This window comes from Phragmites australis, chromosome 17 (genome assembly GCF_958298935.1).
Source record: "Phragmites australis chromosome 17, lpPhrAust1.1, whole genome shotgun sequence".
NCBI classification, from domain to species: domain Eukaryota; kingdom Viridiplantae; phylum Streptophyta; class Magnoliopsida; order Poales; family Poaceae; genus Phragmites; species Phragmites australis.
Window position 1 is genome coordinate 17,072,343 of NC_084937.1, and position 26,895 is coordinate 17,099,237.

The following is a 26,895-nucleotide window of genomic DNA, read 5'->3' on the forward strand; positions in this document are numbered from 1 at the left end:
AGTCGAGTTTATTGTGCGCTTGTGAGCTGTTAATACTTGATATAATCTTCGGAGTGAACACATAAAAACTGTAGTTTGTTTCAAATATTACTTCTGAATATGAATAGGGGGGCTTCGCCTATATCAGAAGATTTTTGTATTACTTGGTCTAAAAGAAGATCGTATTCCTTTTGGGAAATTTGTATTAGTGAAGACCGAAAAGTTGTTTTATTTATTAGTAAAGTTGCTAGTGTGCGCATTGTTGTTCAGGTTACAGGCCTTATTTCAAGAATGTTTTTCGTTAAAATGAAAATTCGCCACGAAGTTTGGCATCCACTAAAGGAGATTCGACCCGTGCTGATCTTAGGACTCGGATCCAGTGGGCACCATCGCTAGTTCATTGGCCTAATCCTGTTGCTTGTTGAATGATATGAAGGGCTACTCGTGCCTTTGAATATTTTTACTTATGTAATTATAGGATTAAATTGCTACAACAACTCAAATCCATGCCCAAACCGAAAATACTACAAAAGGGGGAGGGGGGAGGACAAGCAGAAGACATGATCTAGTTGTTGTCCGGTTGTTTGGATGCTCAAGCAAAAAATCCACGGGTTGGCGATTTCTTCAGGAGGGTTGTGTTGTCAGGTGGTTGTACTTTCAGGTGTTATCTTTTCGTCTTATGGTGTTGTTGTGTGTGACCCTTTTTGCTCTTCGGGGATGGTGTATTGCTCATCTAAACTTAACTCGCATAATTTCTACCGGTTCGTTTAAAAAAATCCACATGAGTATATCCCGTGACCATGATTTGAGATGGCCATCATGAACCCTCAGACATTGGTGGAGCGCACGGCCACATCGAATCTAATGCTGCAGTTGGAGATGAAGCCAGCGGTAAGGATAGCTGGGGAGGAGATACATTTGGAGTGCTGGAAGAAGATACATGGTCAGCTGCAAGGCATGTGTGCAGACAGGTATTAAGGGTATACGTAGAGGTGCTTTTAGTAGTCATGTCGCACATGGTCATAGAGGAGATACCCGCGACGAGACCACACATTGAGGTAAAGGAGGTCGCGGCCACAATATGGCGAGGCGTAGCGATTCGCGAAAGGAGAGCAAGAAAGGGTCTCAGCGGTGAGGTGTCATGAGAGTGGAGCAACCAAGGGAGATAACGACATGTTCTCCTACCACAAGTCAAGAGGTGTTTTTTATTTCCTGTTGTTCCACGGATTTTGGAGTGGAATGAGTCACGAAATCTTTACATTGTCTAACACCTTAAGGGTCACTAGGGTTTAGCGGGAGAGACAATTCACGGGTCATATTTGTTCAAGAAAGGGGCTAGGATGGGATCGCTATAGAGATTGGGGTATCCAAATAAATCCTAAGAGCATCTCCGCTGATTTGTAACCCGTTTGGCGTAACTACTAGAAGAAAAAATCTCTCTCCTACTTTGTAAAAATACAACTGAGTTATGTCAATAACATATGAAACTTAATTATTACCATAGATATATCAGTGATATTTTAGCAAGATATAAATCTTTATAGTATAAGGATAATTTTCCAAAGCTAGAAATAACTATTCGAGCAACCCCCACTTCAACGGCTCCCTACCTCCTCGCGCCATTTTCTCGGCTCGGCATCTCTTTCCATCGCTCGCCATTTCCATCGGACCACAAAAGAGCTCGGCATCGCAACTGCCGCCGTCCGGAGCCTCCCGCGGAAGCGTCGTGCGCGCCATCGGAGCAAGGTACGTCTTCTCCCCGTGCTGCTGCTGCTGCACCCTCAGCCCTCTCGCCGTTGGCCAGATCCGGCCCTCTCCGAATCATCCCCAGATCTGCCTTCTCTTGTCTTTTTTCCCCAAAACTGTTTGTGATTTGTCCATCTCAATCTTCCCTGTCCTGCGCTCTGTTCTGTTCACAGCGCCTACACCTCACCAAATCGAGAGGCTCGACTTCTTCCTGTGCCATTTGAGCTCGTCTTGTCTCCTTTTGGTCAAAAGCTCGCCCTTTTGGATCAAAACTCGCGGCTTTCCAATGTTTCAGGCCACAAATCGGGTGCTTTGGAAGATAATTCGGAGCAGAAAGCTTTCTATTGGAGGGAAAAAGCTTGCGAGGTTTCTGCGTCGAAAGCTGGGCGCTTTTGCTGATTTCCTTTTTTGGAGAAATCGCTTGGGTTTGTGTGGGAAAGTCGGATCTCTGTGACAGTTTCTGTTTGAAATTTGTGAGTAATTCCAGGAGCTCGATTTGGGTATGGTAAGATTTCTGTTCCTTCTCCTGATTGCGTTAGTCCCTAGCATCAAAGCTTCGATTTTGCATCTGATCCTTTACTCTCCGCAGGAATTCCTAGTTCATTCCAGGTTGTAGACTATTCAAGTGGGAATGGTATTCTCTAGAATAGCCTTGACTTGATCTCGCATGATTGCATTTGTTCATACGCTCTAATCATCTTCCTTGGTGGCTGATAGTTAATACTGTATTTTGTTGCAAACTTAGTTTTCAGCGGTGACGCTGACAGCTTTGTGTTATTGCTGTAGGCATTGCCGAGTAATCCTTTTCTTTGTCTTGTTTTTAGGGTTCTTGTGTGGTAGTCTTGGATTTGTAAACCAAAGAAGGTTCGCCGGCTGATAGAAAAGTTAAGGTACCACTGTGGTATACTATTGGTAGTGTTTTTCCCCTTTTTTGGTGTATTAAAAAAGATTAGGAGTTACTGATGCTTTATCTTTTGCATACACAGTGCTAGCAAGCGTGTCAGTTGATAAACTTTAACCTGTATGGAAAAGCCTGTAGTACAGTGGACTTGAAGTTTTATGACTTGGTGTTCGGAAACATTTGCTTTTATCTTTTTGTATCCAACAAAAATGTAGTAGCATGTTTATGCCATTAAACTGCAAGCGATCTGCAGCAGTTTTACAGAGAAATTTTATTTGCACATCATGGCATGCTAATATTACAATGCATGTGATGCAGATCAAGGGGTGGGTTATAGAGCCGAACATGAATAAAACATAATTGATTCATGGATAACTACAGAAGTGAATCCGAAAATGTTGTGCCTTCGTTATCCATTATGTCATGTGAATGTTAAAATTTTGGATACAATGTGAATGAACCATTTTGCACTAGCTAAAGAATATTTGTATGGATAAAAGGTGAATTCATAGGAGTTAGATGTACTAGTGGTTTATGAGCTTTCTCTTTGCATGGGAATTGTTTTGTAATTTCTGATTCTCTCATGTCCAATCATCAAGTAGCATACTAATCAATATTTTGTTGTTCTATTGATACTTGATATTTTGTTGTATGAACTATTATGTGGAGTTGTATGAACTCTTATGTGGACTATCATTGATATTTTATTATATGAACCATACAATATTAAAACTGCATACATTATCATATATTATTAAAACATTTGACCCTCCATAATGTTGTCATAGGTGTTTGATAAGATCATCTTGAAGTTGGGAGCGAGTTTCCCTGTTTCTAATCCCATTGCAAGTTTCCCCGTTTCTAATCTCATTATGAGTTTGAATAAATTTCCATAGTTCAGGCATGTACTCATATGAAGGTTTCACCTTTTCTCCTATTTGATTGTAATTGAAGTATTGTAGTCCTTCTGCCTGCTCATCTTCAATTATCACATTATACATGATGACGTATACTATCATGATCTATTGAAGTGTGTCTTGTTCCTAAAATTGAGCCGATCCATGAACAATGGCAAAATAAGGTTGTAGAACTCCAAAGCTCGTTCCACATCCTTCCTACATGCTTCTTGACCTTGGGTGAAATGTTTCTTCTTATTGCCTTATGGAGATGGTATGGCCTTCACAATGTAGTCCATAGAGGATTTATGTCATCTGCAAGGTACTATCTCATTGTATAATTGTGATCATTGATGGTATAATTTACCTCTAGAGCTTGCCCCTTAGCTAACTTTGCAAAGAGAGGGGAATGATGAAGAATATTGATATCATTGTGAGGTCCTAGTAAACCAAAGAATGCATGTTAAATTTAAAGATCTTGTGAAGCAAAAAATGATTGTTAGCTCGTGCATATGGCCGGTATACATATATTGTCATGCTGCATGGTAATTTTTTCACTTCAATGTATGCAATCTATGCTCCCTAGCATATATGGAAAACATCTTGCCTTTCCAATTGCAAGCAATCTAGTTGTATTTTTTTCATTTGAAAATCTCAGATACTCATCCCTAAAGACTTCAACAATAGTTTTGACAAAACTTTTAAGACTCTCTATAGTAGTACTTTCTCAAATCTGAATGTAATTATTCGTAGGATGTGCTAGTACTCTATAAGTTAGTATTCGAAATACGGCGGTAATCTTCTGTAAAGGAGATAACCTAAGACGTCCAGCTCTATCTCTCTTTTTACACAAAATAGTGATCATGGCATTTTATAGCTCGCGCTATACGAACAAATAGAGAGAGAGATATTCTAAACTTGCACGGAAAAGAAAAATAAGCCATAGACAAGAGGAAAAACAAAAAAGAAGAACAAAATTATATGGACTAACTACGAACCTACGTCGAAAGATAGTTGAGCCGTCGGTAGGAGCCTATGAAAAGTAGTCTTGGTATAGCCTATAATGTTCAGCTTCTCTATTGTGATGAATTATTTGACGTTCAGGCACATAATTGTCATGTCATGGGACATTTATTACCTCATATTGATTGTGTGCTAGGTGTAGTGCTGTTAGAATGAGTTCACTGTCATGATCCGAGGATGATGATAACGACGAATCCAAGAGAAATCGATAACTCATTTTACTATGGTAGAGGAGAAATAACAAGACGGATGACTTGGAAAAACAATTAAATGAATAGCCTTGCATATATATATTTAAAAAATATAATCGCTATAAATATTTTTTTATAGGATATTAATAAAATGTAGGGAAGTGAAATTCAAGAAGTCATTGAAACATGTAGAGAAATAGAAAATTAATTTTAAATAGTCTCTCTATATGAAAGTTTCATATAGGGTGTGAAATTTAAGAGGTGAGATGCTGTAAGAAGTGGGATGGTCTAATGGTGTCTTCGACCATTTGCAGGAACCGAGGCAACGACCGCGAGGATTCCAGCGCTGACCGCGTCACCTCCACGTGGCCGCCATATCAGCAGCGCGAGGGCCCAGGGAGCAGTGCCGCCGCACGCGTAAAAAGGCGGCCACGTGCTTCCAAAAGAAGAAAAAGGGCCGAGGAACATTTGTGCCTTCCCTTCGCTGCCCTGTCTCTCTCTCTCTCTCTCACTATAGACACATTCACTCTCTCTACATTCTCTGCCTTGACACCCCAATCCATTATTCCTTCCCTTTGCTTCGCTTATTCCCCACTCCCTCACCCCGCTGCCTTCCCCCACGACGCCACCGCCGCCGCCGCCACAGGAGAACTGGAGAAGAGTCCGCGGTGGCGTCCTTCTCCGGGAGAGGATCGGCTTTCTTGGCTCCTGCTCCGCGGTGTTGTCCCCATCTGCCGCGCGTGGTCTTCCTGGCGCTGGGCTTCCGTAGGTGCTCTGAAACGCTCCCGATGCGGCGGGATCGCGCGGCCGGCGCCCGAAGCCGGGCGTGATTCGGCCCGATTCGTCGAGAAGGTTGGATCCCGGTGCTCCCTGGGCGGAAAAAGGTGGTTTTTGGCGGCGATTTGGCGGTTCCTTGGAGGGAGGGGCGGGCCGCTTGGTGTTCTTCGCTGTACGAGCTGAGGTTTGTCTGACGCCGATCTGGTGCTCTCGCGGTTCGGGAGTGCGGGCGATTTGGAGGGGAGGTGGTGGGACCATTGTGAAGTCCTGGTGAAGGAGAAGGAGGTGGTGGTAAGGCCATGGGGCTCGCGCCGCCGGAGCTGGGGCAGTTCGACGGGTGGGAGAGCTCCGGGGAGGAGGAGCGGGAGAGGTGGGGGTGGTGCCGTCGCAGCCGCCGTGGCAGCAGCAAGCGGCGTGTGCCCCCGAAGGGCGGGGACGACGCCACGGTCGCCACTGGATGCTGCATCCGGCTGTGGCCGGTCGGGAGCTGCCCGCCGCCGCCGCGGTCCAAGGTCGACGCGTCCACCAGTAGCGCCAGCACGCATGGTGGTAAACGTCCCTTTCTGTCTTTCACCTGGAGTGGGATGTGTGGATTTACATGTGCTCTCTTGTTGTCATATTAGTGTAGGAGATGGAATTTGCTCGTGGGGACGGTGGGAGTAACCGTAATTGTGACTCGTAACGTAAATGATTCTGCCTGTAAATCGTTCTGGATATTTAGATATGTTAGTTAGTATGCTGGTGTTGAGGGAGATATGTGTACCTGCAGCTGTGAGCGACAGCTCTTTAGGGTGTATCCATGCATTGAGCATTGAAATTGTGAATGGACTGGTAATTAATGCTTTCAGCATATAGAACACACAAAGAAGACCCTGTAAAACAAGCATGTTTCTAGCTGAGCTGCAGTAGACACAATATTTTGGGTTCTGCAGGAGCAAGTGTGCGTGGGACCAGTGGCATGAGTGGTTTTCTGAGTATCTATTTTTAGAATAGCATGTGCCATTTTAATGCGTAGGTAAGGAATGCTATTGGCTTCTCCATTGGAAACGGTAGTTGATATGTTAGACTCATCCACCTGACTTGGATTTTGATGATGTAATATTGCAGCGGGTGTGATGCATGAAATGGTAGCTATTTTGTCAAGTCGTGATCGGCAGTACTGTTTTTTCTGTATCCAGATGCAAATGAGTGAAGTAAAAATTCACAAGGACTGTGGATGTTGGCTAGTTTATCAAGCCATTTTGGTTTACAATTTTGTTGCTATTTACTGTTTGTTCGCTCAATATGGTTTGGCCAAGTGTTCTAAGGAGTCTAGTCAACAATTATTTTTTTCTGATAGTACAAGTTGAAACTCCTTTTTTATAATTATGACTAGGAAGTTGGAACTAAATAAACAATAAACTAATAAGTATGGGAAGGTATGAGTTGAAAGGATGCCAGTTAGCAGTTAAATGTCTTTTAGTCTGAAGAGAAACTATCCATTTTAGTATCTACAACAAGGAGTTAAATAAAAATATGAATACTGCACCTGCTGTAAGCTTGGGCTGTCTGTTTGTAGTGTTGTATGATATATGATGTGCTTTATGGCATCTTTTTTTTATATTTCGCTTCCATTTTCAGCAAGATGCAGTGTTAGACTTTGATTCTTGTTGTGGTTGTAGACTTCAATTTCTTTGTCAGATGCTTTTGAGGAAGCAAGAGAAAACACCTTCCTTCTTCCCCATAGAAAACTATGTCTGTACCTATTCTCTTTCCAAAACTATTGACTTCAGCGGTTCAGCGAGGTATTTGTTTTGATTCATAGTAATATTGTATGAGGAAATTATGTTTACTATATTTTGTCAGTACCCCATAACTAAACCTCATGTTTTCTCCATTTATTCTCATGTGTCCTTCAGTCATACACAAACTATGCAGATTGAGTTTGTGTTTCTTCAGATCGTTGTTTTGTGGAGTTACCATATTGTTCAGAAGACACTTTCATTTATATGGCATACTAAACTATTATATATTTCATGGAACAGCAGAGAAGTCAACAGAAAATGGTAGCAGGAACCAACCGGTTGCATTAGTAGGCTCAGGTTCAACAACAACTAGTAATGCTGAGAGCAGTTCATCTGCATCTAAAGCTGGAGAGGAAATAAAAGTTGCTTCTCAGCTGCGCAAGTTTGCATTCAATGATCTAAAATGTGCCACACGGAACTTCAGGCCTGAGAGTCTTCTTGGAGAAGGGGGTTTTGGATGTGTTTTCAAAGGGTGGATCGAAGAGAACGGAACTGCGCCTGTGAAACCTGGTACAGGTCTTACAGTTGCTGTCAAGACGCTCAATCATGATGGGCTTCAAGGGCACAAAGAATGGGTGGTATGTGCTCTGTCATGTCCTTTCAAATTAATTTTGTTTATATTATCTTGGGTACTTATTTTCCATTTGAATTTATGATGATTGTGTCTCATAATTTGTGTTAATTGATTTTTTGCAGGCTGAAGTTGATTTTCTTGGAAACCTTCACCATCCCAATTTGGTCAGGTTAATTGGATATTGTGTTGAAGATGACCAAAGATTGCTGGTGTATGAATTTATGCCTCGTGGCAGTTTAGATAACCATCTATTCAGAAGTATGTAATTTGCTTGTTCCCAAGCCACTGAACCATTACGTTCTTTTTAGGGTCCCTCTTCTTTTCTTAAGGAAATCGTATTAGGCTACCTGTTGCTTTGCTATTTTAATTGCGTAGTTTAGAAAACTTTAATTACTAAGATGGAACGAAGTTTAAGTAATCATTATGCTTTCATCTATAGGGTCTCTTCCTCTTCCATGGGCCATCAGAATGAAGGTTGCTCTTGGAGCAGCAAAGGGCCTTGCTTTCCTTCATGAAGAAGCAGAAAGACCCGTCATTTATCGTGATTTTAAAACATCTAATATACTGCTAGATGCGGTAAGTCCATGAATAGGATTATGCAGTGCGTGGCCCATGATTTACATACTGTTGTGTCATATGTTTACATTGCTCATGCAGGAGTATAATGCAAAGCTCTCAGATTTTGGGCTTGCCAAAGATGGCCCTGTGGGTGATAAAACTCATGTCTCTACTCGAGTAATGGGGACTTATGGGTATGCAGCACCGGAGTATGTCATGACAGGTGAGTGCATCATCGGACACAACTTACCTGTGTGGAAGTTTGTTCTCCTACTAAATTATATATCTGCTTGCTGTGTATTTAACAAAGTTATGTATGCTAATTTGCAAATGGTGATACTTTCATCAGTTACGCATCATTTGGTGCTTCTATAAAGATGTTTAAATATTGGAAATTATGCTTGTTGGAAGACATTGTGATGCTTTAGTGGTGCATGCAATGCTTATTGTTTGGATAATTTACTGAGTTCCCATTACTGATTTGTTTATATTGGGCGTAGTGATGTTTAACATATCTATTTGTTTATTGCCCGTACTTGTAACAAAAACTAAGATGGGCAAAGGGGGTTTTATGGCCTTGTTATTATAATTTATAGTGTATTCATGCATATTAGTGGTTTGTACAGAACTGTACAAATCCTAATATACATGGGAAGTTGGGGATATACCGTGGTACTTGTTACAACGTTTGCAAGTAGTCATATGCGTGGTTATACAACTAGCTCTCCAAGCCCTTTGTGTGGTGAAAACTGAAAACACAAAGTGGCACGGTCTATCAGCTAAGTGATGGAAATGGACATGGTAGTTTGTATTGTAGAATGTAGATATCCTCAGTGAGTTGACCCCAGTAAAGATATTTGTGTCACTGACCCTAACAAAACGATATTATGTTTGCCTAGATTTGTATTGCCTTCTCAATTTAAAGGAATAATTTGCACTAAATTGTGGAACACTATTTGTGACTACCTTGTTCTTTTAAGATTTAAACACCCTTTTGCTCTACTGGTTCATTTGTTGTAACTTAATTGCATACATTATTGTCTTTTTGCCCCACTTTTCAGGTCATTTGACATCAAAGAGTGATGTCTATAGCTTCGGGGTGGTGCTTCTTGAGATGATGTCGGGACGTAGGTCCATGGATAAGAACCGCCCTAACGGTGAGCACAACCTTGTCGAATGGGCACGTCCCCTCCTAGGAGAGAGGCAGCGCTTCTACAAGCTAATTGACCCTCGCTTGGAGGGTAACTTCTCAGTCAAAGGTGCCCAGAAGGCAGCACAGTTAGCACGTGCCTGCCTTAGTCGGGACCCCAAAGCACGGCCGTTGATGAGCCAGGTGGTGGAAGCTCTCAAGCCACTGCTCAACCTCAAGGACATGGCTAGCTCCTCCTACTTCTACCAGACAATGCAAGCCGAGAGGATTGCACACTCGAGCAGCATGAATGGTAGGAACAGCCACAGCCTTAAGATGCAGGGTTCATTTGCTCGGAATGGACAGCAACCGATGAGAAGCCTGTCTGATGGCCCTCGTGCCTCCCCGTTCCGCTACTCACCGAAGCCGAATATGAAATAACTAGAGGCGCATGATTCCAGTCTGCTGGTTGAAACCCAGGAGTGGTTCTGGTGTTAAAACCTGGTTTGTTGGGGGTAGCTGATTCTGCCAGAACATTGGCGCCGAATATGAATTGATCTGTCTTGTAGATTGACATGTGTAAAAAGGATATAGGTGAAAAGGAGGTGTAGGTATCAGAATTTCCTTTGCGGATGTTTGCAGTGAGGTTTTAACTGAATGCTGATGGACCGTTTCTTTATATTTTTCGCCAAAGTAAGGTTAGCTTTGGGTGATTTCCTTGCACAAAGTGCCTCTTGATAGTTGTTCCTCTTAGGACTGAAGAGAATTGCTTCTTTGCTGCCTTACAAGCAAGCAGATGAGGAGTCATGATTCGGTTTCCGCGCTATATCATTTGTCACGGGCGTTTTAGGATCTGCGCAGTTTTCTTTCCGCTATTGCCTAGAGCAATGTGATTTCTCCGTCTAAATATGTACTCTTCAATTCGCTTGCAATTCCTCTGATATTTCTCGTGTATACAGATGGCCAAACCATAATCACCAGAATTCTGGATCGACGGGGTCAAGGGATGAGGGTTATGGATGCCCAAAATTTTGGGTCAAAGAGGGTACTGTTCTTCAGAACTATAGTTCGTAACATGGGTCGATAATTTAGGTTGTAAGCATGATTTTACATAGATGCCACAGAAGCAAAGAGGATGTTGTTGGTCCAGCCCAATAGAACAATGCTAGCACAACAACGCACTATCGAAGCTCAAAGCTCACATCCACTTAACTTGTTCTAATATCCTTCCACGACTCAACTCATGCATATAGTCGCCGCCTGTCTCCTTCCCCCTCATCTTCTTCCTCGCACATAGCACCTCTGCCACCGCCACAGACCCCTTGCAGTTGCTCACCACCTCGCACCAGCGGATAGCAAAATCGGAAGCTCTTGTTAGCCTCATCTCTCTATTAGTCTATTGCCCTCAGCATCATCGAAGAATGCAGAATGCGTGGCGGCGAGGATTTGCAACGAAAGACGGCTAAGGTCAGATCCATCTCATCCCTCTCCACATCCTCGCCTCGTCCTCCCGCTTTCCATGTGGCGTCCCTACTGCGACCCTGCGGTGTCCCGAACCCTCAATTCGGGACGACATCCCAGGGTCGGAGAATGCGCCATCGACCCATTTTGGGTGACTATGGGCCAAACTTTTATTGTGGCAAGCAAAGGGTTGCTACAGCGAAACACGCTTTGCTTGCACTTCGCTATTTTACGTAAGGCATGCAATGTGGGTTGTTTGCTCTGTTTTGGTCACCGAGATAAGGATGGAAACACACAGATTTCTTGGCTCATGGCATGCTACTGCAAGGGCGTCCTTTGCTACTGCTACCAAAACGCAATGTGAATCTGTGGACTAACTTGCATTCGAAAGCAATGCTTAGGATGGAGCGTTGGATCGCCACATGCACATCCATAAACTCCACTCATTTTAACTACGTATGTATTGTTCTAGCTAAAGATTTAAACTTGGTGGTAAGGTAAGCCACCATTGCTCACAACCATGTGGCTGCATATCAAACTAATGTCTTGAAGCTACCGAACCGTTAGAATTTAGTAGAAACTATATATGTGGCGAAAAGTCTTTTTGAGTGTTTATATTTTTTTAAACGAACTGGTAGCAGAGCTCTCTATTGTATTAATAAGAAAAAAAAACTCGACCAGCTGGATTGCTCGGTTATTAAAGAAAAATAGAGCCAAAGCTACAATACAGTGGACAAACAACCCTAGCTATACTAGATGCGGTGCACCACAGCAACAACCCAAAATCCCTAACCAACTACATAGCTAAACTAGGCTAGAGATAGTCAACAATGCCACAAAAGGAGATGAAAGCCAGGACAAAGGCGGCAGCCACCTGAGAACGCAGGGTAGGCAACTTCCAGGCAACACCTCTAAGGACACAACGCCAAAGACGTTGTCGTTGCCCATTCCGAAAATGGAATTAGGTTTTCACCAGAAGGCCTTCCCATAGTAGGTGGGGAACACCATAGCACTGCCTCTAGGAAGGTAACAACACCCGAGGGCGTTGTCGAAGCCAGCATCGACAGGAAGCCAAAAAGGGGCTTTTCATCCGATGCTCCCACAACCACCAAGGTCGAATGCGGGGGGGGGGGGGGGGGGTAAAACACGGTAGTGCCACAAGCATAACTCAACAGCCAAAGACGCGTCACCAATGACACAATCGTTTACCCTCGAGCACGCTTAATCCAAAGGTACCATCTCCAATCCACATAGCTCCTCGTGGGCCAGATCTAGGAGAAAGACACATCTAACAAGGAGAGGAGCCCTTAAAATGCTAGAGAGGCCCAGAGTGACAAAGCCATCAATCTGACCAAAATGCAAGATTGCACCGCCCACAGAGCCAAGACTATTGTCAAGCTCCTCACGAGCCAAATCATGGGAAGATACCGATCTGGCAAGGGAGGGAGCTAAAGCAGCCTAGTGTGACCGATGCCACGATGAGCACTGTGCAAACCCAATCGGCAAGCCACCTCACTAGGACTGCACCTCAATCGTCAAAGACCGCTAGCAGCAACAATATTGCACGGGTACGAAGAGGACCAATGTGCCATTGCCGCTAACCTGACGAGTGCTAGACTTAAGCCATCTGAGACACTAATATTTCATTCGGAGATAGGCTAGAAACTGCAAAGGATCATTGTCACACAAAGCTTGAGAGAGAAGAATAGAAGCAGCAACACGATGAATCATAAGCTACACTACGGTCGAAAGAAACCACGATGAGCACACACTGCTATAACCTTCGACCATCGACCTTAGACAGCAACGAAGGGCATAACAAAAAAAAAATGACAAACCCGTTGAGGCACATCGATGATGAGCAACTTGCCCTTGACACCAACAACTAAAACCACGAGGCCTCCATAATGGCAAACCTACACACAGCTCGACAGCTCTGGTGGTGAACTCACAGTTTTACCTCTGAAGACAGATCCAATACTCGGGGTGATGGCACACGACATCTGCATCACAGTAACAACTTAGCCCCCAAACAGTGTAGCTTTTGATTGGTACCCTAAAAAACGATCGATCGATGAGCAAGTAGGGGAGGTGGCAGAGCTACGAAAACTGGCAGCTAAAGCACAAGCAAGGAAGGCGGCAATGGAACCGAAGTGGCGGGCTCCGATTCAATAGTGGAAGGACCTCATGCTGGTGGCAAGAAAAATGGTTTGAGGCATGCAGGGTTGAAGATGTAATTTCTTCACGTCGATGTGTGCATATCTGTCGTGGGAAGTCGAAGAGGAGCCAGTCGCCCTGCCCACGCGCGCAGGTCCACCAGCACTCGAGGTTCTGCGGTGCCACGCTGACGCGTCAACATGCCGTTAGGGCCAACCCGGCCATGGCCGCCAGCCATCAAGGCCGACCTGCCGCCGTCTAAACCAAGGTGACGGACGAGTAGGCGCAGCCCGAGCTCTGACTCGAAGATGGACCGGGATGCCAAAGCGACAACAGCGGGGCGACAGCATGAGCACGAGCATGACCGCGAACGAGTGCCTTGACCTCGATGTGCGCGAGGTGGTGGCCGAGGCAGGAACGCGTGCTGTGACTGAATGGCAAGAACGCCATCAGGTGGTTGCACTCGATAGTCATGCCGTCCCAGAACAAGCTCGGGACGAACCAGAACGCAGCAGGGCTTCCAGCTGGGACCGCCGAAGTCACCAAGAGCCGCCACCAGCGGATCCAGGCCATCGACGCGAGGAACCCGGTCAAGCTTGCAAATCCGGCCACCCACACGCTAAGGCGCTGATGCGCCTCCGCGCCACCGCACAGCCGTCACCATCTCTGAAATAGATCCCGCGCGGGATGTAGCAGATCCGGCCACTGCCGTACGGACCTTGCTCGCGTGTGAAGATCCGACCGCCCATGAGCTGCAGTGTCATGACCTGAGCTACATCAACGCTCAAGATTGCTAGATGCTGTTGGGAGAAAGATGGACGGTGGACAGTTCTAACTGCGAGTGTTAAGAGTAATTGTCGGACTGTAACAGTTACTTTAGTTTGATTACCGTATTTAGCTGCCTTAAGCTTGTTTAGCTGATAATTAGAGTTAATCGAGTTGTAATCTGGTACGGAGTATATAACCGGCCAGGGGTGGAGAAAACGAACTTGACGAGTGGTTGGATATTTCTAGAACACGCTATGAGCACAGGATGGACTGCTATGGTTCATTCCTCCAAAATTCCCCAACTTCTCTGCGATTGCTTCTAAATTCCTCTTGTCACACCGAATTCTCTGCTTTAGTGTGACAAATTGGTATCAGATTCACTCAATCCTCGGACAATTAGCGGCGGAATCGAGTTCTTGCGAGGGTTGCTCGGCGCCTGTTCGAGCGTAAAATTCCTGGAGCAAAATCGATTCGGAGCTCGCGGTGGTGACGGCGGACTGATTGGATTTCGATTTGGGTTGCTTGACTTGTTCGAGCGTAAAATCCCTCGACCGAATCCCAATCAAGGCAGCAGTAGACTCGGCGGAGGGAACGAATTGGGGAGGCTCTGTCCGAACCGATCCTCTCTGACCATCTGGCGATGACGCGCAACACGAAGACGGTGGCTGCGGCTGCAGCAGCAGCAACGGCGACAGGTTCGCTCTCAGGAGTCCATAACCCGGATGATCTGGATGGCTCAAGTATGGGGATCGCGGAGACTGTGCAAGAAGAGATGTTGGAGCTGCGCTCTCGGATCGGAAACGTGGAGATGCGCATGTCCATCATGCAGGATCAGTTAAACAACAAGCTCAACACTCTTCAGACCACTATGATGGAGTTTGTGCGGCACAATCGTCCTGCAGACAAGATCACTGAACCAGACTTGATCAAGTCTGTGAACGGGGCAGAGGAGAAAGACTTGCACAAGACCTATGAGGATGATAAAATGGGTAAGATCAATTCAGAAGGTAACATGGAAGCTACTGGTACTCAGACCACCTCTCGCCAATCACCCTTTGGTGTGGTTTACGCTGATTTACTACCTAGAGATAGTGCCACTACTTTGGAAAATGAGTACATCCTAGAGCGACCTGCTCCACTCCCTGTTCCCACTCAGAGCAGATTCACTGCACAGCATACACAACATCCTTACATTCCACCACATGCTAGGACTCTAGAATCCCATAGGAGTGGTTATGTTCAGGATAGATGGACCCCTAAGGGAAGTGATCCTCCATTTAGTTTATCCATTGCTCGGCCGAAGTTGGATTTCCCAACCTTTCAAGGTGAAAATCCAAATGGATGGACTAGACAATGCGAGAAGTACTTTGAATTAGCTATGGTTCCAGTTGAAATATGGGTTCCTTTGGCTACTCTCCATTGCTATGGACGAGCTGAACACTAGTGGACTGGCCTTCGACTTTCCAGCAGACATGTAAAATGGTCTCACTTCTGCAGCATGATTTGTAACAGGTTTGCTGAGCATGGTGTATATGACATTGTGGAGATATTTCATTCCTTAACTCAAGGGACAACTGTTTCCTGCTACATTGACAAATTTGAGGAGTTGATGGGTAGTATGCAGCGACGACATCCTGGGTTACAAGAGGACTACTATGTTAGGTGTTTTGTGAAAGGACTCAAGGATCAAATCAAACACTTCCTAAAACCACATAAACCCCAAACTCTGGATGAAGCATATGTTATAGCCCGTGATCTGGAGAAGTCTTCTCAATGCAAGAAGCAATCACCTCATTACAGTGCTTATGCAGGGAAGGTTCCTTCATCAATATATGGTCACATGAAACCCACAAATTCTAGCAATGCACCAATCAAGGTGGACAATGGCCAGAAGCAAGAAAAGCCACCTAGCAACAATGTTAAGCCTAAAGAGCCAGGAGTGTGTTGGAAGTGCTCTGCACCATGGACACCTGGACACAAACAGCAGTGCAAGTTTTATCAGGCCTCAAATCATGCTCTGAACATGCAGCAAGAAGATGTGGCTAGTCTTGTAGAGGAACCTGAGGACCACCAACAATCTGAGGAGGAAATTACCATTCAACATCCACAACTGCTACAAATTTCTAAATAGGCTATCAGTGGGGCAAGAACAATAGCTACATTTTGCTTGGTTGCAATTTTGGGGGGTAAGCGAGCTATAGCATTGGTTGATAGTGGCAGTACCCACAGCTTCCTTGATGTAACCTTTGCCAATAAAGCGAACTGTGAAATTACACATACTATGTTGCAAACTGTCAAGATTGCTGGTGGTGGGGAACTACACACTGGGGGGACAGTACAGAATTGCACTTACACCATCCAGCGAGAACAATTCACTAACTCATTCCAGTTGCTAGAACTCAAAAATTATGACGTGATCCTTGGTTGCGATTGGATATATAGACACAGCCCCATAAAAATGGATTTGAAGAGTAGGAAACTAACAATTACCAAGGACGGAGCAACTCAGGCAAGCTTTTTAGACTGTAACAGTGATGAGCAGCTCTACATTATGAAGGTCCAGAAATTTGAGAAATTGCTAACTAAGGGTGCGGTTGGTTATCTTTTACACATGAAATTGCTGCCTGCTGAAACAATTCCTGAAATGCACCAGGATGAGGACATTCAGAAGCTTTTGAGTCAATATTCCGAAGTCTTCAAAGAACCTGACAGTTTGCCACCAAAGAGGGACTGTTCTCACTCCATCCATCTGAAACCAGGGAGCACCCCACCCAATGTAAGGCCCTACAGGATGCCTCATTTTCAGAAGGATGAGGTGGAGAGACTTGTGAAGCAAATGTTGGCACAAGGACTAATCAGACCAAGTGAGAGTCCTTATTCTTCCCCTTCTATCCTTGCTAGAAAAAAAGATGGTTCTTGGAGGTTCTGTGTTGACTATAGGCAGCTTAATGAATAGACCATTAAGAATAAATTTCCAATTCCAGTCATAGATGACCTATTTGATGAATTGAATGGAGCAAGATTCTTCTCTAAGCTAGATCTTAGGTCTGGATTCCATCAAGTGCTCATGGATGATCAGGATATTCCCAAAACTGCATTCAGGACCCATTTTGGACACTATGGATTTCTAGTCATGCCATTTGGGTTGACTAATGCGCCAGCCACCTTTCAGGCAATGATGAACTCCATTTTTACTGAACTTCTTAGAAAATTTGTTCTCATATTCTTTGATGATATATTAGTTTACAGCAAGACAAGAGAAGAACACCTCCAACATTTAGAAAGGGTGCTTCAAATACTGAAAGAAAATAAGTTGTCAGCCAAGCTAAACAAGTGTGTGTTTGGGGTCACAAGAGTGGAATACTTAGGACATGTCATTGATGAAAAAGGTTTATCCACTGATCAAACTAAGATAGCAGCTGTGAAGGATTGGCCAATACCCAAAACTATAACTCAGCTGAGGGGGTTCCTGGGTTTGGCTGGTTATTATAGGAGGTTTGTGCAGAATTTTGGCTTGATATGCAGACCACTGCATGACATGTTAAAGAAAAATTCATTCCAATGGGGACCAACTCAGACACAAGCCTTTGAAGCAATTAAAGAAAAGCTAGTTTCAGCTCCAGTGCTCACACTACCTGATTTTGAGCAGCCATTTGTATTGGAAGCTGATGCAAGTGGAGGGGGAATTGGAGCTGTATTGATGCAGAAAGGACAGCCTTTGGCTTATTTCAGCAAATCTTTACGTGGCAAATCCCAGGCATTGTCTACATATGACAAGGAAGCCTTGGCAATCATGGAAGCAGTAAAAAAATGGAGACATTATTTCCTGGGCACCAAACTGATCATAAGGACAGACCATCAAAGTCTGAAATTCATGACTGAGCAGAAGATTGCAGATGGCATGCAGCACAAATTGATGTTGAGACTATTGCCACTAGATTATATAATTGAGTATAAAAGAGGAAAGGATAACGTGGTGGCTAATGCACTCTCTAGAAGACAACAAATTTGTTTTGCCATCTCTACAGCACAGCCATTGTGGGTAGAAGAAGTACTGAAAAGCTATGAGGAAGATGACCATTGCAAACAGCTCCTCACTCAATTAACAATTACTCCTGGCTCTTCTCTAGATTATACAATGCAAGCTAACATCTTGAGGTACAAGGGCAGGATTTATATTGGGAAAGATCCTAATGTCCACAAGACCATCATCAAAGCTCTGCATGCTCCAGCCATTGGAGGGCACTCAGGGATTATTGTCACATACCAAAGGGTGAAGAAATTATTTCACTGGACTGGGCTCAAAAAGTCTATTGAAGAATTTGTGACCACTTGTCCTATTTGTCAAAGAGCAAAAGGGGAGCATTGTCAATACCCAGGATTTTTAAACCCCCTTCCCATTCCTGACATGGCATGGTCCCATATATCAATGGACTTTGTGGAAGGCCTCCCTAAATCTAATGGTAAGAACATCATCTTGGTGGTAGTGGATAGACTCACCAAATATGCATATTTTATACCACTGTCCCACCCAATCACTGCCCAATCAGTAGCTCAGACCTTCATTGATTGCATCTTCAAGCTACATGGCATGCCCATGGCCATTGTCTCTGATCGGGACAGACTCTTTACCAGCGAACTTTGGCAGTCAATTTTCAAACATTGAAGGTTTCGTTGAGATTTAGTTCAGCTTACCACCCCCAAAGTGATGGGCAAACCGAACGAGTCAATCAATGCCTCGAAAACTATCTCAGATGTATGGCTTTTGAAGAACCCAAAAGATGGTTTTATTGGTTATCACTTGCAGAATGGTGGTACAATACAAGTTTCCATACTTCCTTGAAATGCACTCCTTTCCAGGCACTGTATGGCTATCCTCCACCTATGATCAATGAAATTGTGGTTCCAGGTCCTGAATCCTCAGCCAGAGAGTTCCTTATTGACAAGCAGGGCATGATCAATTAGCTGAAGGAAAATCTATCACAAGCTCAGTCAAGGATGAAGAGATATGCAGACTTGAAAAGATCAGAAAGGGAATTCCAAGTGGGCGACCTTGTATACTTGAGAATGCAGCCATTCAGACTTGCAACCTTCGGGTTGAGGAGCTCTCTGAAGCTAACAACTAAATTCTATGGTCCATTCAAAATCCTTCAGCGAATTGGTGCTGTGGCTTATAAGTTGCAATTACCAGCTGGAACACAAATCCACCCAGTCTTTCATGTAAGCCAGCTCAAGAAACATCTCGGCGCACATGCAGTTCCTTGTGAACAATTACCTCTAGTTGATTCCCATGGAAGGATTAAGTCATCACCTGTTGCTGTGCTGGAGACCAGGGCCTTACCGCGCAATGATAACTTGATTACCCAATGGCTAGTCCAATGGGCGAGCTCACCACCTGATGAGGCAACCTGGGAGGACAAAGCCTTCATCAAATCTAACTTTCCAGATTTTTACAGGAGCGTGTTACACCAGTGGTGGCCTGAAATTCAAACAGACGACCACCGCAGTCCAGATCAGGAGGAGCACCGCACTTGAGGACAAGCGTGAATTTAAGGAGGGGGGATTTGTCATGACCTGAGCTACATCAACGCTCAAGATTGCTAGATGCCGTTGGGAGGAAGATCGACGGTGGACAATTCTAACTGCGAGTGTTAAGAGTAATTGTCGGACTGCAACAGTTACTTTAGTTTGATTACCGTATTTAGCTGCCTTAAGCTTGTTTAGCTGAGAATTAGAGTTAATCGAGTTGTAATCTGGTACGGAGTATATAACTGGCCAGGGGTGGAGAAAACGAACTTGACGAGTGGTTGGATATTTCCAGAACACGCTATGAGCACAGGATTGACTGCTATGGTTCATTCCTCCAAAATTCCCCAACTTCTCTGCGATTGCTTCTAAATTCCTCTTGTCACACCGAATTCTCTGCTTTAGTGTGACATGCAGCAAGACGACGCCACGTCACCGCACGACCGCCGCCAACCAAACCACAGCGAGAGGGGGAAAAAAAAGAAAGAGAGGAAGTTAAAGGAAGGAAGCCATGACAGAGGCTACTTGACTCTGCCGCAGGCTATCGCCACCACTGCCGGCAGGCAATAGCGGCGGCCGCTCCAGAACGGATGTCGAGATGGAGCGATGCGAGGGCCGGTAGCATGTTCTTGCTGTAATTTCTTGTGTTCTTTTAGTGTTTATAAACATTGATACATTCACTTACGGGGGTCCAAAAGTTTGAAGAAATGACGAGTTGAAGAGGGGGAAAACAGAAACAGGTTGATTTGGGCAGTAAGTTTCGTATGGTCACTTGTCACTTTTGATGTACGGGCTCGACGTTGAAAATCTCCCAAAGTACCTATTGTTGCTCTGTAACTTTCTCTCTTTTCTTCCACAAAAGGGACCCTCCTTAAATCTTAATTAGGTGCAAGAAGTTTTGCAGCCAGCAACGCTTGCAGATATGTGATCCATGGGGCCCACATGGCAGCCACCCATCAGGAACCCGTAGCGTCCTATCGGATCGAGATCATCATCCACCGCTTTGATTCACCAACTACAAAAATCATGCAGCCAACCGACACAAAGAACCCGCGAGGAAAGAGGAAGGAGCGTCAGGTACACGCGTGACCGTCGATCCTGACCTGCCGCGAGCCGCGACGCGATCTGGGCCGTCCATCGTCGCGGGCACTGGGCTCCCTCTTCGCCTACGCGCGCGTGCGCTCACATACGCCGCACGGTCCCAAAAGGGAAACCCCAGCTCGCCGCTCGCTTCCTCGACCTGCTATTTTCGGCGAGTTCTCTTGGGATTCTCCGCGGGTCGGCTCGCAGAGATCAACAAGGGTAACCGATCTCTTCTCTTCTTACTCGCATCGGAGTTTCCGTGGAGTGGTGAATTTTTCTTTCTTGTGCGGAGGGTGTTAAATGGAGGCATTCTTCTTTGATTTGCGGGCGGTTCTGTTTCTTTAGATGGAGGCGTGTTCTTGGGAGGTGAGCTCCGTTTAGCTAGGGTTCTTGGATCGGTTTCTTGGGATTCTACTAGACGCGGGATTTTTCATCCTAAGACTCGCGGTCGTAGGGCCGTCGTCTTTGCATGTGATTTCCTCGAGTTTCGCCTTCTCAAGGCTTCCCGATTGCAGAGGCTGCTTTTGTTCTTTGCGTCTTCTTTTTCTCCTCCTTTTTCTTTTGAGAAAGGGTTTGTTCCTCGATCTTTCCTCAATGCGGTTATTTTCTCGCTGTGTGAGAAGGAAAACCTTTTCTTCCCCTAAAGAAATTTGAAGAACTGGGTACTGGTTGAGGTGGCACCGACGTGTCTCTGGAATTTCAGACGGGTTTAATCGATTACTTGCGCAATTTCCTATTTATAGTACACCGAAATCATCCGTCAACAAATGATTTCTTGCGGTTTCAAACAGTTCTAGGCGAATTGAATAGTTGCTTCTATACCTAAGCTATCTATAAAAGGATATGCTTGGATGACAAATACATTGCCTTGCCTTGCCTTTGCACTTTGCTCAGTTGACATTTGTCCTTTGTTATGCAGAGTTGGACTGTCGGTATAACACATATCTTTTCCCGTGACCAGATAAGACATGGGTCAGATTTTGGGTTTGGTACAGGTTGATCAGTCAACGGTAGCCATCAAGGAAAATTTTGGCAAGTTTACCGAGGTTCTGGAGCCTGGTTTCCACTTCTTACCCTGGTGCATAGGGCAGCAGATTGCTGGTTACCTCTCCTTGCGTGTGCGACAGTTGGATGTCCGCTGTGAAACAAAAACAAAGGTTTTCTCCAATACCGTTCTATTATTATCATTTAGTAATGATTTTCTGTAGTTACCGTGATCAGAGAACAATTATGCAAAGCTCGAGCATAAGAAAGTACCTATCTGAACTCTGTTGCTTGGATTTTATCAATTCAGGACAACGTCTTCGTCACTGTTGTTGCATCTGTGCAATACCGTGCTCTTGCTGACAAGGCCTCTGATGCCTTTTACAAACTGAGCAACACCAGGGAACAAATCCAGTCCTACGTATTTGATGGTAAGTGTTCCGTTTGTTTGATATTGTACTTTGTGCTTTCACTGTGTCCATTTTTTTTTTTAAAAAAAGGGGCAAGCATCCCCGGCCTTCTTTGGAGGCCTGCAGTCCATATTTAGGTTCAATCTTGTACTCATGCTTGCCCTGTCATCCTCAGCTACCTGAAGTCTCCAGTCTTTGGTTTTTGATCTCCTCAATTCCTCCTTGTCTACCCTATGTGAATTGTCTATTTTTTTTTATGCTTGTTAAGTTAGCGAGATAAATTGTGCTTGTTGTATTATGCTTGTCAACATCAAACAGTTCTTATTTAGTTTTTGATCAGTAAAGGAGAAGAGAGTTATGTTCCTATACCCCACAATTGAATAAATCAGTTCTAATAGAGCTTCATTTCTTATCTTCAGTCATTAGAGCTACTGTTCCAAAGCTGAACTTGGATGATGCATTTGAGCAGAAGAATGACATCGCAAAAGCTGTTGAAGAGGAGCTTGAAAAGGTTTTGTCCTGCATTTATTTCCTGGAATTTGTGCACTATTTGCTGACCTTGAAGAGCATGGAAAATATTTTGACTGACCTTATTTGTCTGTGGTATAGGCAATGTGTACTTATGGCTATGAGATTGTGCAAACGCTGATTGTTGATATTGAGCCTGACGACCGTGTCAAGAGAGCAATGAACGAGATCAATGCAGGCAAGTACTGACCGCATGTACCTTTCGCATACACAATGATTCCTTGCTTTCAGTCTGCTTGTATCAGATTAAATTGGCAATAAAACATTTGCTCAGCCACAAGCATGTACAAGCTAAGTTATATCGACAACGTCACATATAATTCTCTGCTAGAACATGTGCTCTGAACTAATCTTACACGTTATCCTTCTGATCATATGAAAACAGCTGCTAGAATGAGGGTGGCAGCCAATGAGAAAGCGGAGGCCGAGAAGATACTGCAGATCAAGAAAGCCGAAGGAGAGGCGGAGTCCAAGTACCTGGCTGGTGTGGGTATTGCAAGGCAGCGTCAGGCCATCGTGGATGGGCTGAGAGAGAGCGTACTCGCCTTCTCGGAGAACGTCCCCGGCATCACTGCGAAAGATATCATGGATATGGTCCTGGTCACTCAGTACTTCGATACCATGAAGGAGATTGGGGCCTCCTCCAGGTCCACTTCAGTGTTCATCCCCCATGGCCCTGGCGCCGTCAAAGATGTCGCGGATCAGATAAGAGATGGCCTCCTGCAGTCCAATGTGCACTGAGATGACATTGCTTTTGTTTTGCAAGTCAGTATGAGTTCTGCATTATTATCCTAGTAACAACGAGTAAGATGAATGTTAGGGAAGAGTGCTTGGTGAATAGTTATGCATGCACCCTTGCATAAAATTGTGATTTATTGTTATACTTGTATGGATTGCAACTGGAACTACATATTTCTGTAAAAATTAGTCGTATTTTGTCTTGGGGTTGCTTGTGTGTGAGCCTGGTGTCCAGACAAGTCAATTATCTGGTGATATTCTGCTATGCTCTATGTTGATGTGATAAATTCATTTGGATGAGACTGCCTACAAACTGCTTTTGAGCAATTCGTTCTGTAATAGTGGCATTTGGATCAAGTCTATACTTTTTGCAAAGTGATGTTCTTACAAAGATTCTTCAGGGTAATATCGTCCATATTGTTGGGTGAATGTGTAACTGCCAGCTTACATTTTGATGGACTATAAAAGTGGCAGTGCATATTTTGATGTTCATGTAGGATGTTCGATATTTTCTTAAAATATAAATTGCAATGGATTTTGATTCGTTGCTTACTCAGTATCCAAACTCTACAGTACCTAGGGTTGAAAACAGTTCGGAAACCATCGGAAAAGGCATAAATCACTTTTTGTTTCACATTTTTCTCTTGGAAACGACCGGAGTTGATAATTCAGAACGGAAAACATCAAACCCTAGAGCTAGGCGCTAGGACCATACATAGGAATATAGGATGGACATCTCACAAGTCTTACATGACACATATAATAAAACAAACGACAAGACACAAATTTCATAATACAAGTTCAATTCAATTGTTCACCACAAATGATAAGTTCATCCATAATGTATAGGATCGACATTTCACAAATCACACTAAGACCCAACTAATTACACTATGATGATACATTCAAACAATAGTAAAATTGTTTGAACAACATAAAACCAATACGGCACAAGTTCCGATGTATAAATGACTAGATTGTGAATAGGGTAGAGGCAGAGACGGTGTGAGTGGGGGGGGGAAGAGATGAAAACGGTCGGAAACAATATAATAGAAAAAACAGTGAAAATGGCCAAACCATTTGCAATATCATATTATTTTCTCGAAATCGAAAATGATAAGGCCGGAAAATGCCGAAAATGGATATGAATTACCTTTTTTCAATTTGACGGAAACGGGAATTTCTATTACCGTTTTCACCCCTAATAGTACCAAAAAATCTTATTAGTACAAGGTTTCTTGCATAATGATAAGTAGAATATATCACTCACAAAACATGTACATTTCCACAATAACAATTATGCACCACGTTACTACATAACAATTTATCTGCCATGTACATATATCACCATGAGCTTGTTACAGGTAGCCCTGAAACAAACTTACATGCTATTCAGTGCCCACACTGATCTCCTTGAAACAATGCTCATGAACAATAAAATCTAGCGTTCCATTCTGCCTTGTTAAAATGACAGCTGAGCAATGAAGAGATCAGCAAGGTCAAGGGCACAGACTTCGCAGGCTTTTAATTGAGCAAGTTGGGCATGGCCGTTGCGCCTCGCACATTACAGATAATCCAAACTGGTTCCAAGCATCCAGGTACTCCTTTCTCCACTCTTCTCTTAACTCTGCAGAATCGTGGTACCATTGCCTGATGATTGAAACAATTGGGGCAGATTAGAAAACAGAACTAAGGGCTACTGAACATCAACCAAGGACCTTTGCAGGGAAAGGTAAAAGAACAGAACAAGATTAGGCAGCATTTGTTAAGTTAAATTCAACATGGAGACTGTGCTTCTGATAAAAAAACGACCACAGCATAATTACCAGCATCTAGTAAATTTTGGGAGAATCAGGAATTCAGGATGGCTATTTTCTTGACCACAGAAACGACCAGGTTAACAGCCAGAATCTGTCGTGTTAGTCAATAGTCACCATATTAACTTGGAAGACTGAAACAAGAGGTCAGGATCCAATGCAGAACGGTATCAAGCATTGGACTGTGGAGGGTTCCACGGTTCAGTAATGATACAAGTCAATAACTAGTCCTCTATTTACTATGCATAAGGGAGGTATGATTCAGGCTGCTGCTGCTCCTTCCCCAGTACAACAGGCAGTAGTGACTCATAGGCATCAATTGAACAGGAAGACTAGTGAATGGATTTGATCCATGCATCAGGTTAACAGCCTAGCTCATCACCATCTCCTGTTCAGCTGATGTCGCTAACCACAGGATCAAGACCAACCAAAGCCGGGGACTGAAACACCGAACAAGAGCACACATCTGATCCCGCAATTTTGCGCACAGAGATCAGCAGGGCACACTCATCTCCTCCAAAGATTTCCTCAATCCCGTCAGACCAAAGTGGTGCAGCGGTGCCACACCAGAATCAGACACCCAAGAAAGATAAGCACGGAGGCATTCCGTCGAGCACCGACCGCGCGCGCGCAGGAGAGAGACGAGGGGGCACTGAACTCACTTGCAGACGAGAGAACAGCTGAGGAGGTCGATGCAGTCCAGCTGCGCGAACACCCGCGCCGTCACGTGGGCCGGCGCGCGCAGCGCCGCCGCCACCCTCCCGTCCTCCTCCTCCCGCCGCGGCGGCGCCATGGCTGGACCGTCCCAGTTCTTGAAGTGGTTGGCTACAGAGAGGAGGAAATTGACTGTTTGTCATCGTAAAAGGTGGACTTCAATTACTCATTATAACTTTGGGTTTCAATAATTGACCACTAAAAATATTGCTCACATTAATTTCATGCCATTTAGCCAATTAAATCGATTCTGATTTTCTTTTATCCACTTCGTACATGTGAAATGACCATGGTACCCTCAACTAATCTCCCAACTGAAACCCAATCTCCCGAGAGACCGACTCCGGCTGCTGCGTTCTGTTCTGTCTCGTTCTCGAGATGACACAGCCGACTCCAGCCGAGGAGGCTCCCAGCCTAGAGATCTTGATTAGTTCTTTTGATTTTTGAAACGAATTATGTTTTTTATTAGTCTTTTTGATAATTGTAAAACATAGTTTAGGTCGCCTGTTCCAATTTGAAAGTCAATTGCTGCTATTGTTTTATAGAAAAAAAGGTATATTTTTCAGCAGTCAGGACCAAATTGTTATGCATTCAATAGAACAGAGTTAGTTTTATATTTATGGTTTATGGTGTCAAATTTCAGAAGCATTCTTGTTAATTCTATTGTCCCATTTGTTGCCACTTCTTTAGAGATGCAAAACCGTGAAGAAGCAAACTGTTCGCCCTACCAGACACTGCTCAGGCGGAGCAACTAGCTAAAATGAGCCATTGCAGTGATGATGGAGGTTCTCAGAGTGGGAGGCAACCGGAAAATGAAACCTGTGCTTCTTCAGTTCCTGACACCATTAGTACTGGTATACATTCAGTTTCACACCTGGACCTCGAGCCTGATACTAGGAAAAAAGTAGCATTCGTCGCAGTTGGAAATCCAAAAGTTACAGTACAGCCTCAGAAACAAAATCATTAGAAGTAAACAAGAAGCAAAGACAGACAAATAGCTGGATTCTAAGAACACAGACAAATTCATATTTTGATACGTTTGAAACACTACCAGAACTCCCCATTCTTTGTCATGGGGGAAGATCAATGGCTAGGAAAGTGCTTCCTGCTGCCTGATTGCTGATTGTCTGTTGTCTTTGTTAGTAATTTTC

At 44.2% G+C, this 26,895-nt stretch overlaps 4 protein-coding genes across 5 annotated transcripts; 3 read left to right on the top strand and 1 right to left on the bottom strand.

Annotated features, from left to right (window-relative positions):
- Positions 1-789: 789 nt before the first annotated feature.
- Positions 790-5,696, top strand: LOC133896923 (uncharacterized). Its single transcript, XM_062337556.1, has 3 exons — positions 790-950; positions 1,549-1,725; positions 5,051-5,696. Exons 1-3 carry the CDS (start codon positions 790-792, stop codon positions 5,694-5,696), a joined length of 984 nt encoding a protein of 327 aa, XP_062193540.1.
- A 109-nt stretch (positions 5,697-5,805) lies between these two features.
- Positions 5,806-10,285, top strand: LOC133896778 (serine/threonine-protein kinase PBL34-like). Its single transcript, XM_062337405.1, has 6 exons — positions 5,806-6,062; positions 7,538-7,875; positions 7,994-8,129; positions 8,311-8,447; positions 8,529-8,652; positions 9,491-10,285. The coding sequence occupies exons 1-6, from the start codon at positions 5,813-5,815 to the stop codon at positions 9,997-9,999; spliced, it is 1,494 nt and encodes a 497-aa protein (XP_062193389.1). The 5' UTR covers positions 5,806-5,812; the 3' UTR covers positions 10,000-10,285.
- Positions 10,286-20,535: 10,250 nt separating this feature from the next.
- On the top strand, positions 20,536-23,549 carry LOC133897936 (hypersensitive-induced response protein-like protein 2). 2 transcript variants are annotated; one of them, XM_062338768.1, is made up of 6 exons: positions 20,536-20,772; positions 21,473-21,710; positions 21,848-21,968; positions 22,367-22,458; positions 22,557-22,653; positions 22,861-23,549. In XM_062338768.1, exons 2-6 carry the CDS (start codon positions 21,522-21,524, stop codon positions 23,214-23,216), a joined length of 855 nt encoding a protein of 284 aa, XP_062194752.1. In that variant the 5' UTR covers positions 20,536-20,772; positions 21,473-21,521; the 3' UTR covers positions 23,217-23,549. The 2 variants fall into 2 exon arrangements, with proteins under 2 accessions (XP_062194752.1, XP_062194750.1); XM_062338766.1 differs by having other exon boundaries at positions 21,515-21,710.
- Positions 23,550-24,475: 926 nt separating this feature from the next.
- On the bottom strand, positions 24,476-25,943 carry LOC133897937 (uncharacterized). The gene is made up of 2 exons (XM_062338769.1): positions 25,693-25,943; positions 24,476-24,863 (listed from the first exon to the last, which is right to left on the bottom strand). Exons 1-2 carry the CDS (start codon positions 25,821-25,823, stop codon positions 24,713-24,715), a joined length of 282 nt encoding a protein of 93 aa, XP_062194753.1. The 5' UTR covers positions 25,824-25,943; the 3' UTR covers positions 24,476-24,712.
- Between the last annotated feature and the right edge of the window lie 952 nt (positions 25,944-26,895).

What these genes read in the sequence shown, in the direction of transcription:
- LOC133896923 (XM_062337556.1), top strand. Translation starts at nt 790, where the DNA reads ATGGCCATCATGAACCCTCAGACATTGGTGGAGCGCACGGCCACATCG. An exon ending in CAAGGCATGTGTGCAGACAG is followed by an intron (nt 951 to 1,548) that starts GTATTAAGGGTA and finishes TTCCAAAGCTAG; the next exon opens with AAATAACTATTCGAGCAACC. An exon ending in GTGCGCGCCATCGGAGCAAG is followed by an intron (nt 1,726 to 5,050) that starts GTACGTCTTCTC and finishes GACCATTTGCAG; the next exon opens with GAACCGAGGCAACGACCGCG.
- LOC133896778 (XM_062337405.1), top strand. Translation starts at nt 5,813, where the DNA reads ATGGGGCTCGCGCCGCCGGAGCTGGGGCAGTTCGACGGGTGGGAGAGC. An exon ending in TAGCGCCAGCACGCATGGTG is followed by an intron (nt 6,063 to 7,537) that starts GTAAACGTCCCT and finishes TTCATGGAACAG; the next exon opens with CAGAGAAGTCAACAGAAAAT. An exon ending in AGATAACCATCTATTCAGAA is followed by an intron (nt 8,130 to 8,310) that starts GTATGTAATTTG and finishes TTTCATCTATAG; the next exon opens with GGTCTCTTCCTCTTCCATGG.
- LOC133897936 (XM_062338768.1), top strand. Translation starts at nt 21,522, where the DNA reads ATGGGTCAGATTTTGGGTTTGGTACAGGTTGATCAGTCAACGGTAGCC. An exon ending in GCTGTGAAACAAAAACAAAG is followed by an intron (nt 21,711 to 21,847) that starts GTTTTCTCCAAT and finishes TTATCAATTCAG; the next exon opens with GACAACGTCTTCGTCACTGT. An exon ending in CCAGTCCTACGTATTTGATG is followed by an intron (nt 21,969 to 22,366) that starts GTAAGTGTTCCG and finishes TCTTATCTTCAG; the next exon opens with TCATTAGAGCTACTGTTCCA.
- LOC133897937 (XM_062338769.1), bottom strand. Translation starts at nt 25,823, where the DNA reads ATGGCGCCGCCGCGGCGGGAGGAGGAGGACGGGAGGGTGGCGGCGGCG. An exon ending in AGCTGTTCTCTCGTCTGCAA is followed by an intron (nt 24,864 to 25,692) that starts GTGAGTTCAGTG and finishes TTCAATCATCAG; the next exon opens with GCAATGGTACCACGATTCTG.